The sequence below is a fragment of the Mizuhopecten yessoensis genome, unplaced genomic scaffold (assembly GCF_002113885.1).
Source record: "Mizuhopecten yessoensis strain PY_sf001 unplaced genomic scaffold, ASM211388v2 scaffold716247, whole genome shotgun sequence".
Classification (NCBI taxonomy): domain Eukaryota; kingdom Metazoa; phylum Mollusca; class Bivalvia; order Pectinida; family Pectinidae; genus Mizuhopecten; species Mizuhopecten yessoensis.
The window spans coordinates 279000-293094 of record NW_018480021.1 but is presented as its reverse complement, the minus strand read 5'-3'; the positions used below and the strand labels follow the sequence as shown (position 1 = coordinate 293094).

The window sequence follows — 14095 nt, the reverse complement described above, 5'->3', positions numbered from 1 at the left end:
ACCCTCTCAGTGCGTGCATGCTCTAATTGAACCTATTCAAATCCAAATGGGAACAGAAATATCTTATTAGAGGTACATATTATGATATTTATAATTCTTACTTGCGATGTATTGTGTAAATTCAAGAATGAGTTAAGTGTGAACTCATAACTGACACTGTGTTGTCGGTTGACAGCGTGTAGTGCTGTACAAGTTTACTAAATCTCACTGAAAGGCCCAGGTATTGCACTATTTCGGTTGTAGCTATTTTATCACTGGCTTAGATGAAACTGACCACACTGGACGTTTGCTTCAGGTCATGTCATTATTAACTACGTTAAATATCGCTAGGAGATATATATTTTCAGTATCGACTTGATTTTCAGGTCATCAAGAAAACTTACTTCACTAAAGTCTCCTATATATTAGTGTGAAATATTACTGATATACTAGGTACAGCAGTTGATAAAAAGACAGGAATTCAATTTCTTTGAAGGAAAGGAAGAAAACTTTCAGGGATTAGTTTTCAATTTTTTTCTGCAATGTTACACATATATATGTAAATTATTATTCTAACATTTCTGGAAACTTCAGCTTCCTTGTAAATCTGAGTAGATACTAAACGATTTTTCAGCTCTTCTAATGATGCGATAGATATCCACTTTTTACTAAAAGCATGCTGAAAACACATCTTATCTTGATTACTGGCTTTGATGTATATATCGATATATCTTATACTTTGACAGTTGTATATATGTCATTCCATCCGCCCTATTTTGACAATTGTATAAATGTCATCTGCCCTGTTTTTACAGTTGTATATATGTCATTCCATCCCCCCCTATTTTGACAATTGTATAAATGCCATCTGCCCTTTTTGACAATTGTATTTATGTCATGTCATCTGTCCTGTTTTGACAGTTGTATTTATGTCATGTCATCTGCCCTGTTTTGACAATTGTATTTATGTCATGTCATCTGTCCTGTCTTGACAGTTGTATTTATGTCATGTCATCTGTCTTGTTTTGACAGTTGTATAAATGTCATGTCATCTGTCCTGTCTTGACAGTTGTATTTATGTCATGCCATCTGCCCTGTTTTGACAGTTGTATTTATATCATGTCATCTGTCTTGTTTTGACAGTTGTATAAATGTCATGTCATCTGTCCTGTTTTGACAGTTGTATATATGTCATGCCATCTGCCCTGTTTGACAGTTGTTGTTATGTCATGTCATCTGCCCTGTTTTGACAGTTGTATTTATGTCATGTCATCTGTCCTGTTTTTACAGTTGTATATATGTCATGTCATCTGTCCTGTTTTGACAGTTGTATTTATGTCATGCCATCTGCCCTGTTTTGACAGTTGTATTTATGTCATGCCATCTGTCCTGTTTTGATAGTTGTATTTATGTCATGTCATCTGCCCTGTTTTTACATTTGTATATATGTCATGCCATCTGTCCTGTTTTGACAGTTGTATTTATGTCATGTCATCTGCCCTGTTTTTACAGTTGTATATATGTCATGCCATCTGTCCTGTTTTGACAGTTGTATATATGTCATGCCATCTACCCTGTTGGGCAGTTGTGTTTATATGTCATGTCGTCTGTCTTGTTTTGACTGTTGTATTTATGTCATGCCATCTGCCCTGTTTGGCAGTTGTGTTTATATGTCATGTCGTCTGTCCTGTTTTGACTGTTGTATTTGTGTCATGCCATCTGCCCTGTTTGACAGTTGTGTTTATATGTCTTGTGGTCTGTCTTGTTTTGACTGTTGTATTTATGTCATGTTGTCTGTCCTGTTTGACAGTTGTGTTTATATGTCATGTCGTCTGTCTTGTTTTGACAGTTGTATTTGTGTCATGTCATCTGTCCTGTTTGACAGTTGTGTTGATATGTCATGTCGTCTGTCCTGTTTGACAGTTGTGTTTATATGTCATGTCGTCTGTCCTGTTTGACAGTTGTATTTGTGTCATGTTGTCTGTCCTGTTTTGACTGTTGTATTTGTGTCATGCCATCTGTCCTGTTTGACAGTTGTGATTATATGTCTTGTCGTCTGTCTTGTTTTGACTGTTGTATTTGTGTCATGTCGTCTGTCTTGTTTTGACAGTTGTATTTGTGTCATGTCATCTGTCCTGTTTGACAGTTGTGTTGATATGTCATGTCGTCTGTCCTGTTTGACAGTTGTATATAAGTCATGTCGTCTGTCCTGTTTGACAGTTGTATTTGTGTCATGTTGTCTGTCCTGTTTTGACTGTTGTATTTGTGTCATGCCATCTGTCCTGTTTAACAGTTGTGTTTATATGTCTTGTCGTCTGTCTTGTTTTGACTGTTGTATTTATGTCATGCCATCTGCCCTGTTTGACAGTTGTGTTTATATGTCTTGTGGTCTGTCTTGTTTTGACTGTTGCATTTATGTCATGTTGTCTGTCCTGTTTGACAGTTGTGTTTATGTGGCATGTCGTCTGTCTTGTTTTGACAGTTGTATTTGGGTCATGTCATCTGTCCTGTTTGACAGTTGTGTTGATATGTCATGTCGTCTGTCCTTTTTGACAGTTGTGTTTATATGTCATGTCTTCTGTCTTGTTTTGACAGTTGTATTTGTGTCATGTCATCTGTCCTGTTTTGACAGTTGTATTTATGTCATGCCATCTGCCCTGTTTGACAGTTGTGTTTATATGTCTTGTGGTCTGTCTTGTTTTGACTGTTGCATTTATGTCATGTTGTCTGTCCTGTTTGACAGTTGTGTTTATGTGGCATGTCGTCTGTCTTGTTTTGACAGTTGTATTTGTGTCATGTCATCTGTCCTGTTTGACAGTTGTGTTGATATGTCATGTCGTCTGTCCTGTTTGACAGTTGTATATATGTCATGTCGTCTGTCCTGTTTGACAGTTCTGTTTATATGTCATGTCGTCTGTCTTGTTTTGACAGTTGTATTTGTGTGATACCATCTGTCCTGTTTTGACAGTTGTATATATGTCATGCCATCTGTCCTGTTTGACAGTTGTGTTTATATGTCATGGCGTCTGTCTTGTTTTGACAGTTGTATTTATGTCATGTCGTCTGTCCTGTTTGACGGTTGTGGTTATATGTCCTGTCGTCTGTCCTGTTTTGACAGTTGTGTTTGTGTCATGCTCTCCCCCCTGTTCTGCTGAATGAACGTTTTATAACATTTTTATCATTCATTACTGAACAAAATACAGTATGACAATGGTTTCAGTAAAGGTTTCAAAATACGGTAGATGTACATATATATAAAATGATGATAAATGATAATAATAATTTAGGAAGGTTTAGATATTTTTACCATTGTTCAATGTTTAAGATATAGGATGGAAAGAAGGTGAGGTTAAATTAGCAGACTTGGGGAAATGAGGGGCTTTGATACAGAAAATATGATACAGTATCAAAAAAGGACTCAAACACAGCGCACCTGGAACATTTTGTGCATCATCATTTTTTTCGAAGTTTTGACCAATATGATAAGCTCCCAGCTTGCACAGATCATTGAATAAAAAATGCATCCCTTTGTATAGTTAACACATACAAATAGAATGGTGGATGTTTTTATCACTAAATCAAATCATAACTAATCAACTGCTATGTAGACTTGGGGCACATGTACAGGAATAATTAACAAACTTAAATTGTCGGATATTGACATCTGACTACAATAAATTATAACTGTGGTTTTTCCTTTACAGAAACACATATGCCCATCTCGGTCTTTCAACGGGAAAGTCGGATACAGAGGTGAGTAATATGATATTTGTTGAACACCTTCTGTCACATTGGTGGGTTAATTAAAATCTGGAATATTGGAATTTAGAGATTTGAGGATTGGCTTTCCTTGACTACAGGCTTCTATAATAGCGTTGCATCCGTTATTTTGCACCATAATGATGGATGCTTAAAAATTTGCAAGTGGCTGGATTTACATACTTCTTAGAAGTTGTAAAAATTACAGGAATTGCAGGAAAAACAGACTTATGTTATTACAATATAAACATCGGACATAGACATATACAGCTGGTTGAGATTAGAGACTGATTCCAATAAAGATGTTTTGTTCAATGTTTTTCTCTAGCTCGCCGAGTGTTATGCAGATGCAATCATCAGAACACGGCACTATGAACGAAAACTTGGAGTTGGTCGCAATCGACGAAAAGGGAAAAGGAAAAATCGTAGAGGTAAAATGTTACAGAGATGTTGAAAAAAATCATAGTTATGGATTTTCTGAAATATTTTAAACAAGGCTAAATTGTACAGAAGTACACTATTCATTCAGTTATTACAGAGGAGAAATTTTCTCATTATTGACAGAATTACTGTTCAGCTGATAATCATTTCAGCCACTCTGGCCTGCTGGTCATGTGCCAATGTTTTAGAGGACAGTGTGTTGAAATGGTCAACCATTTTACTATCAAGCCACAGTTAGTTAGGAGCTATGGTAGCTGGATCAAGGTGACGGCACTGTAAAGAATTACAAAAATATAAAACTATTTTGTAGGATAAACCTTGGTTATTTATTGTTTTAGCTAANGCCACAGTTAGTTAGGAGCTATGGTAGCTGGATCAAGGTGACGGCACTGTAAAGAATTACAAAAATATAAAACTATTTTGTAGGATAAACCGTGGTTATTTATTGTTTTAGCTAAACCGAAGACAAAATTAGCACAGGGCGTGCCAGAGGATGGCGAAGGTGAGGAAGAGGGAGAGGGAGTGGAGGAAGATGCAGGAGGAGACAACCCCAGCGCTAAGGAGGAACAGAGAACCACTGTTACTTCATACGAATCAGGGTCCCAAATTGACAGAGTTCCTGTGGAAGGGGAGTCTGAAAATTCACAAAATACTGCAGATACAATGAAAAAACAAGTGTCTCATTCACCAGATGACCCCCCTCCAAAACCCAGTAAAACAATAGAAAGACTGCCCCCCAAACCCCCAGTCACCACCATTAATACAGGGGAAGCCCCTCCTCGGGGGCCGGACAAGGATGCAGAATCCCAGTCTGTTGTAGCACCGTCCAAACCACCCATCCCTCAAGAACCAAAGCTCAAGGTCGTTGAGATGCTACATAAAGGCAACTCTCTAAGGTATGACTCGCAGGGATCTGCTGCATACAGTGTAAAAAGTCCTTTTCGTATTAATTGAAGCATGTAATGAATAATATTATATTGGGAAGTATCTGGATTGTATACTCTGTTATTGGGTGTGGTTGTTTTTTTTACTACTAGCCTAGGTAGACTTGTGTGAAGAATAAATATGTGTTGTATACATACAGCTTTGATTTCAATAATCTGATATCACAGAAAACTTAAAAAAAGTAACGTGCCTCGATAAATCATTGATGTAACGGTGTGGTATTGTTTTGAAGCTTTTCAGCTTCACCCACAACACTATAACTACGTGTTTATGTTAACAGTAAGGTACAGGCCCGCAGTGCGTTCGCCATGTATCTGGTGAGAGTCCAGCAGCGTCTCGTGTCGGAACACAGTCCTACCTCTCAGGAAGACATTGATGCTCTTAATGAGCAAATGGTGAGCTTCGTAAATAAATCCGTAACTTTAAAAAGGAATACCTTTCTTTCTCCATCTTAAAGCATTTTAATGATAAAGAAGAAATAAACTAAAATTTCATTTAAATAAGGAAACTAACTCAACTTATAATAGCTTTCATACATTTAGATAACACATCTTTTATTAAACAAAATCATTACAAAAATAAATCATTCTTTTTTTTATGCCATTTATGATGTATAGTGGGTTCGATTGCTCTGATGAATTTTACCAATCATTTATATTACAACTTTGTAAACTATTATCCTTTTGGTTAAATATATTTTTTTAATAAATTAATGCCAGGCTTAGCTTTTAGAACTATTAACGCTGGTATTTTTTTCAGGACTTAGTTTTACGATTTCTGAAAAGAGCGGCTGTCAATTTACAACAGCAGTTCAAGGTCATCGTACCGAGTCGTAAATTACCACTGAACGACCGACGCCGGATTCTAGCCAAACAGCTCGGAGATTTTGTACACATTTATAACAAGGTAGGTAACACATTTAGCGCCAGAATGATCTACTAGATCTAGAAACTCTATCGGTGCATTCGTGTCATTAATGTTGCTCATGTCTAATTTTGAAGTTTGATAAAGGTTTGGTTATGGTTTAGTTGAACTTTTTATGATGGTACACTATAGTTATAGTTGTGATGAAAAAAACCTGTGTGAGAATTTAACTCGTTCACACCTGAAGACACATTTGAACTCTTCCGATTCATATGTTGAAATAGTTCATTATGAAATTTCAGGGGTGAATGAGTTAATTTACCCAAATATGACATTTTATGAGGTCTGCTTGCAGTGTGCACTATCAGAAACCTTTCTGTAAACGATGAGAAGCTTTTGTGTAAACTAAACTCTAAGTCTATCAGTAAATGATCATTTTCAACCCATTTAAGTGAAAACCTGTCTCTACCAGTAAAATCTATCTACAACAGTATTTCCTTGTCCTGTGTATAGTGTTGTTTAATTTTACTTTTATTTCTGTTTTTTCATTAACTGACATTGCTTACTCTAATGAGTATGTCTGTGTGTTGATATTTATCCAATTAACTTACTCATTTTGACCTTTGTCCAATATTGTCTAAACAGAGCTTTTGGGTATACATGTAATACCATTTCTCCTGCTACTCAAGTGAGTTTTCAAGCACAATCACATTTGTCCCATTGCTCCAGTGAGTTATCGCCCCCCAAGCTCCTGTTGTTACTCTCCAGTGGAGCGTCTTTGTTTCCTGTTGCTTCAGAATCCCTGTTCCACTGCTAAAAACTGAAACTAGGTATTGGAAACTGTTTTATCCGGTATGACTATAGATCTGTAAATTCATTTCTGAATATAAATCCATACCTTGCGGGACTTTCATGAGAAATATTAAGGATGAAATAAACAAAACATAATCTACTGCAGTGTTCTGAGTTTAAAAAAAAAATCAGTTGGGATTGACAGGGACCCAGGTTCGAACCCTGAACTTCAGATTGTAATACCGTTGCTCTCACCGATTGATCATGAGCTACCTGGTCAACAGATTGTAATACCGTTTCTCTCACCGATTGATCATGAGCTACCTGGTCAACCGATTGTAATACCGTTGCTCTCACCAATTGATCATGAGCTACCTGGTCAACAGAAGTGTACAGGCCTAACTGTGCTACAGTCATATCCAAACAAAGGTAAAGGGGAGGTTACTGTATGTAGGGATAACCACAGTGCAGTGCGACAGGGATCTTTAAGTAAATTCTGTACTCAGTTTACCTTCGGCTCCTGATGCTGTGAGCTCTGAACCCCAATATCATGCTGTCTCCTCTGTCCTGTACAATGATCTCTGATGAGCCTTCTGTTAGAGTAAACCGTTCTGTTACAGCTACTCCACCACAGCAAACAGGTATAACCGGCATGTAAGGGTCTAGGCTGTAGAGCTAGTTCACATAAACCTCCAAAGGTTGTCTCCCTTGTTATGTTATACAAAATGTATGGATTACTATGGAAATTAGCTGTATACCTTGTATGATCAGTTTAAAGCATGCTAACATCCATTACTATTAGATCTTCTATAACGATTTTAACAATTTTGTGATGTAACTATCTTAAACTATATCACCTGGTTAACAATTTGTATATAAAACCCCTTACCTTCAAATTTGCATGATAAAATTTAACATGAATTGTGGAATGTATCTCTCAGCTGCTTCAATTTCAGTCTCATGAATCTTTATTTTTCCTAAATTATTACATTTCTGTTACCATGCAAATATACTACAGCCATGAATTCAATTCCCCTTCTTAGCTGATAAAAAGTTTGCAAAAAAATCATTAACAGATGGTGTGGTTGATTTATCGTCGTACTGTAAGCATATTTATATATTAATGAATTTATATTCCTGCATCAGTTTTTAAGTTCCTCGCCTCTTGACTTAGTGCTACAGCTCTGTGTAAGTCTAGATCTGTAACATGAAAATAGTGACTTTATTTTTAACATGGTAATATCATAATTCAGCATTTAAACATATTTCAACACTAGAATATGATTAAAAGCTAAAAATCCTTTCAATATCATTACCTGTAAAATATGATTTCAAGTCAAATCTGTATGGTTATTTTTTGGTTATTCGGATTTAAATCCGACATATCTTGATTATCTGCCCTTGAATACCCACTTTACTGAGTGCCTTGAATGCCCAGGTTTTTGAGTTTCACACTAAGACAGTATTATATTCAGGCGGTAATTATTATAATTGACAGGCTCTGAGATAATTGAAGACAAAGTGTATGTGTGATTTGTTGTCTCAAGACATGTTGAAATTCTTTACTTAACCCTTTTGCCCCTATGTAACTTCAGTAAACTCTTCCAAGCATTGATATGGATAAGTCCATTATGGTCTACAGTGGTGAAAGGGTTATAAGAGAATGTAATAAAGTTGATGCAGAGATGCTTGATTTATGTCTTATATAGATTGGCTAGAAGCAAAGTTAGTTAGTATTTGAGTGAACAGCAACTCGAGGTTGGACATCACAGAGATGAACAATAATTACTTCTAATGTTGAAGCCTATTGTATGTTTGGTGCTCGTCTTGAGCTTTGAGTGTTGCTAGCACAATATTTGTTCAACTGGGCAAATGCAAAGAGATTTTATGCTGTGTTGTAGCATTTATTGTATAACTGTCAAATTGTCCTTTTAAAGACTACTTGTCTAGGGATAGCTGAAATAATTTTGAATAAATTTTATAAGAAGTGTCCTTTCATCGATACAAGTGGATCAATTTGTTTTAAACAAACTCCTCTGGGGTGATCAGAAGGATGGGCCCCAAAAGAGAAAATTAGTAAATTTTCAGTAGAACTGAATACTCCTTCGATTTGGACTAAAACTGCCTTGACCAATTGCCAAGAGATTGAATTTTGTATAAACAAGAATGTGGCCCATCCTTCCCCTCGGAGTCAGAAGGGTGAAACCCAACAAGCTATCTAGCCTGTGGTCCTCTTGTAGTTAAATAGATATAATTGAAAAATATTGTATGTCTCTAGATCTGACACTGTAAAGGGTAGGGGTAAGGATAATCATTGCTATGTGTATTTCTAATGCCATCTAAAAACATTAATAGTTCTTACAAAAGTTACCGTAATTACTGTGATTACGTTCCCTTCCATTTTCAATTTTCCTGTAAATGCAACATTTTAACTAGATCCTACCCATTCTGGGCTCCCATGGGTCCTATACAGCATATGAATCAGGAAATAAAGGGTACTCCATTTTAGTTGGTTTTGTTAGTAGATACAAAATTAATGTGTCAACATTATTCTGTATGATCTGAAAATGACAAATAATGAAGCAATAATTAAATTTGCTGTTATGAATTCAGTTAAATCAAAGACATTTGATTTTTCTTTTTAAATTTTCTTTTGTTTCTTTACATTTTTTTGAACTTAAACAATTGTCACTTTATTAGATATTCATATGATTTTGATAATGACTTGTTTACAACTTAGGAAACTGAACAAATAAGATTGAAGAAATTGGCGGAACAGAGACAGGGTAAAGTGGCAGAGTTACATCCCCGAGGAGAAAACCTGTGTGACAAAAAATTCGAAAAGTTTGTCAACATTGCCAGGTATGTATCTGAAGTTAATATTTCAAACTTTACTTACATGAGCATATATACGGGACCTCCGCTTCAGATAAAAGTCTTCAGAAATAAATAGACAGTACAGCACTTCGGGCTTAAAATGTTGAGATGTGTTAATTTGTAGTTCCAAAAATTATTAAGTATCACTCAGATACTTCAACAAGTCTATATTTTCACTTTAAGATTGCATTTTGTTTTGCTGAGTTAAAATTTGTCACAATACAAATTCCGTGACCTGTGAACCTGATTGCTAATTTGAGCCAGCAGCATGATCATTATAGACTGAGGTAACACAATACTTTTGATAACGGTGTGATATATCATCGTGGAAGATTCTCTGATGTTTGTAACAACATCTTATACAATTATACTTCCGTACAGTCTGTACTCGGCCATAATAGTGATGGGGACATCGTTTTTATTATCTGTATCAATGTTCCGTTAACAGTGAGGGGGAGCTTGAGGAGGTGCTGACTACATACACACGTATCAACAAATCAGCCAGCATATTTCTGGGGGGAGGAGACGCTAGCAACAAACCAACCACCACTGAAAACAATGGCTCGCGCCCTAGTTCTGTGACACAACCTCGAGCTTCTGGGACATCGGCTTCAGATACAGGTCTCCAGAAACGGAGGGACAGCATCTCAAGAGAGAGACGAGACAGCACGTCGCAGGACAGACGAGACAGTGTCTCAAATGAAGGTGCGTTCACAGCAGAATCTGGTTCTCGCATCATTGTAGGGTGAAAGGAGAGTCACAAAGGTTACCACATTCACTACTGTGTGCTGTCTAATGTATAAAATGGCGATTCTGTACCAGATATTGCTGCACCGGAAAAAAATTAAGTTCTTAACTTTTTTCTCTTTTTTTTGGCACTTTTAATTGTGGCGAGGGGGGGGGAGAGAAATCCAGAAAAATTCTGGCTGTACTGATGCCGCAGACAAAGAAGTGTTTCCACCATTCTCTCAGAGGGTCAATGTGAGGTTGTTCTACATTAATCATGTGTGGCAAGGCCAATCTAATGATATACATAATCTGTTTGTTGAATTCTGTAGACTAAAAATAGTATGTCAACCATGCTTCTGTTCCCTGATATCCATCTAATTAACAGTTACAATTATCTACGGAATGCTGCTTGACTCTTTTATGTGTTTGACAGAGTAAAACGAAAATAATGTCACCAATTTTTTGTTTTTTAAATGTAAAAATCAAATAGTATTAATTTGTAAAAAAAAATATATTTCCAATGAGGTTTTTTATAGATTTTGAATTCAAATTGATCCCTACATGGGTGTTAACCCTTTCACCACTGTAGAACAAAATGGACTCATCCATATAAATGCATGGTAGAGTCTACTAAAGTTACATAGGGGTGAAAGGGTTAAAGCTGATGTAATGAGAGTCCTTTATTTTCCCAGTTGTCAATGACTGTACCAAAGTTTGAGCTTTGTGTATAGAATTTGAAGTGTAGAATTTTAACACTGCTAATAATTGTTATCACTTTTATTTTAGAGCTATATATTTAGATGTTAGATTTTGGTTTATATTTAGTGTGCCCACTACTACCTTCCATACTCACCTCCTTTACTCCAGTTTGTGAGTATACATCATCCTACTTTATCCAGATCACTTATAAGACTTTTTTCTGTATGTTAAATAAGTAGTAGTTTTATTTTATAGATTGTCTTTTTTAAAAATGTGTTTCCTATTTCACTTCTTCCCTAAGTATACCAGTATCTTATTTGAAATTTGTTTTGACATGAAATCACTTTTTTTTTTCCCTCGTTACCATTTTCTTAATGCCATGATTTTGTTTTAGGATATAAAACACTGCTAGACGGATGGAATTCTTGCTTTGAAAATATTTTTTCTCCAAGAATATAAGTGATCTGATACTATACCAGTAGACTGTCAGATGCTTTGTACCCTATAATAATGCCTTTATGCCATATACCTGTTCATTACTTTTCTAATTCTGTCGGAAATCCTGAACTGATCAATTCTCCAGTGCCTTTCAGTGCCTAGCTTGAAATATGAAGAGCTTTTATTTACACAACCAATAAAATGTTCTATGTGACGTTTCGATGACGTGTACATATCGTACTAGTCATCGAAAGATCACATAGAAAATGATATTGGTTGTGTAAAAAGAACTCTTCATAATCAATACTTACCAACCTGAAGACAATGTTTAGAAATATCCTAGCTCGAATGCTTTGACCTAAAGAATCTCTTGTATAATAGAGTTCCACTGTTGTGAATGGTAACTAGGATTACAGAGCTAATTGATTGATGTGACAGGTTCACAGGAAAAAAGACTTAACAAATGAAATTAAGGGAGGTAATCCTAACTTGAATGATAGATATAAAGTAATCTGCACTTTGTCTGTTGTGATCCACAATGTTTTAGAAAGATAGATATCTGCCATTTTGTCGAGGGATACATGACAGAATATATTTTCTTTTGACGAAAGACATTAAAATGGCCTAAATTGATGTGTATGTGTTATGAAAAGGAGATGAGCTAAAGTTGTACCTCGTTAATTCGGAAAACTCTTAATGCATAAATAAAATACGCTATGAAATAGAAATTTGCCTATTTTGCTTGGAGCAATATTATTTCTATGGGTCGTAAGTAGGAAAACTGACAGGTTTTAGCTTTCACACAATTGGTTTTTAATTTTTAAAAAAAGAGTCGTTCATGTCCTAATTTTGTAACCCCAATGGCCTATAATATGTTGAATGTTGTAGTTTAATTCTCTAGTGTAAACTTCCTCTCTCTGCTTCCTTAGTTAGCGGCACCTCTCATGTAGGCGACAGCAAGCCTGGCACCTCCTTCACTGCAGCTGACTCGGGGCACGGTGGTACGTCTGTGTACCACACCCCGTCACAGTCATCTTATGCAAATGCCGTCCAGATCTACACACAAAAACTGGGTGTGTCTAATCGTCCGCGGTCTGCTTCCAGTCAACGTCCAGGTACGGTATAAAAATACCAACAAATCGGGTGTCCCCTAGTGATTAACATAGTCATCAAGCTTTACTGTTTTCGTTGCTCCCAGCTTATTGCCTTTATTGAAACGGTCATGTTGTTTTATTGCTACATTTCTAACGTCACAAATTTTAATTATTTATTATGCACAATTTTTGTACACTGCCAGCAACTTCAGTAGTTAGATCTGCATTTGTATATTAAAACGTTGTTTTTATTCCTTTGATATTGAGCATGTCATTTTCACCTTTTGATCTACAGCGATGTACATATTTTGGTTTGAGAGAGATTAGTTAAGGGTCGAACTGATTTTAGTTATTTTCAAATGAAATATGAATGCTACCTTAATTATGAAAAAATGCATCAAGTGCATAATTAAATACATTGAAAAAGTATACCTAGTAAGTGATGATCAAAATCACACAACTTTGAGCATTGAAGATTAAATAGTTAGAGAAGTTTACAATATTGATGAAAAACTTCAGACATAGAAATTAGATAGAATTAACAGGAAAATACCATGTCAAGAACAGTGATGTAATATAACAAAAAGAATTGGTTTCAAATCGCACAAGGTACAATGAGATAATATGTCATCACATGACAATTAGTTCAAACTTGAAGATGTTATAGAATTAATACATATTCATGTGCATTTTTATGTTCAACGATGGAAATAAAACATGTTCATGGTTAACATTTACTTACCCTGTGAATTTGATATCGAAGAACGAGAATCTGCGAATCCTGATCGTTCTATAAGAGTTATATACTTGTATATTATCGTAGCATCGTCCACTGGGCCGCGACACCGACCAATGTCTGCTGCGCTGCACAACCGTCCCACCTCAGCCAGCACTTACTCGACAACAGACCCTACTGTTGGTGTGTATATTGAAATATTTTTATTCCAGTATTTAAGATAATTTTAAAGAAGAATTGATTTCAAATTGTCTCTTGCAAAGTAAAGAGACAGACAGGGATCACGCTGTTGGCATTGTCTGCATGGATAATTTATAACTCTTAATAAATAAATGCTTTGATTTTTCTGACACTTTTTACACCTACTTACAGCATGAATTGCCCAGTCAAGTTAGATTTTTACCACTCAAGTTAGATTTTTAGGTCACCTGAGACAAAGTCTCAAGTGACCTATTGCGATCGCCTTTTGTCCGTCGTCGTCCGTCGTGCGTCCGTAAACAATTTACATTTTCGATTTCTTCTCCAAAACCACTGAACCAATTTCAATGAAATTTTGCAGGAACCTTCCATGGACAAAGGTCAACAAAAATAGTTGCCGGTTTAGTCCCAAGCCCCCAGGGGCCTGAGGGGCGGGGCCAAAAAGGGTCAAATTGACTAAAATTTCAAAAATCTTCTTCTCAAGACCCAGATATGGTAGAATCAAATACTCTTCATAGATGGAAGGGTCTTAAGGTGCTTTACC

The 14095-nt window shown here is 36.1% G+C and overlaps 1 protein-coding gene across 1 annotated transcript in view; it reads left to right on the top strand.

The window, feature by feature from the left end:
* The window catches only part of LOC110442315 (tubulin polyglutamylase TTLL5-like), a 46963-nt gene that overhangs the window by 24498 nt on the left and 8370 nt on the right, over positions 1-14095 (top strand). Inside the window, exons 21-30 of the mRNA XM_021485849.1 lie at positions 3684-3732; positions 4067-4169; positions 4634-5075; positions 5405-5519; positions 5884-6030; positions 9521-9642; positions 10106-10362; positions 11212-11256; positions 12453-12638; positions 13441-13536. Coding sequence (XP_021341524.1) covers positions 3684-3732; positions 4067-4169; positions 4634-5075; positions 5405-5519; positions 5884-6030; positions 9521-9642; positions 10106-10362; positions 11212-11256; positions 12453-12638; positions 13441-13536 — 1562 coding nt within the window. The remainder of the gene's footprint in view (positions 1-3683; positions 3733-4066; positions 4170-4633; positions 5076-5404; positions 5520-5883; positions 6031-9520; positions 9643-10105; positions 10363-11211; positions 11257-12452; positions 12639-13440; positions 13537-14095) is intronic.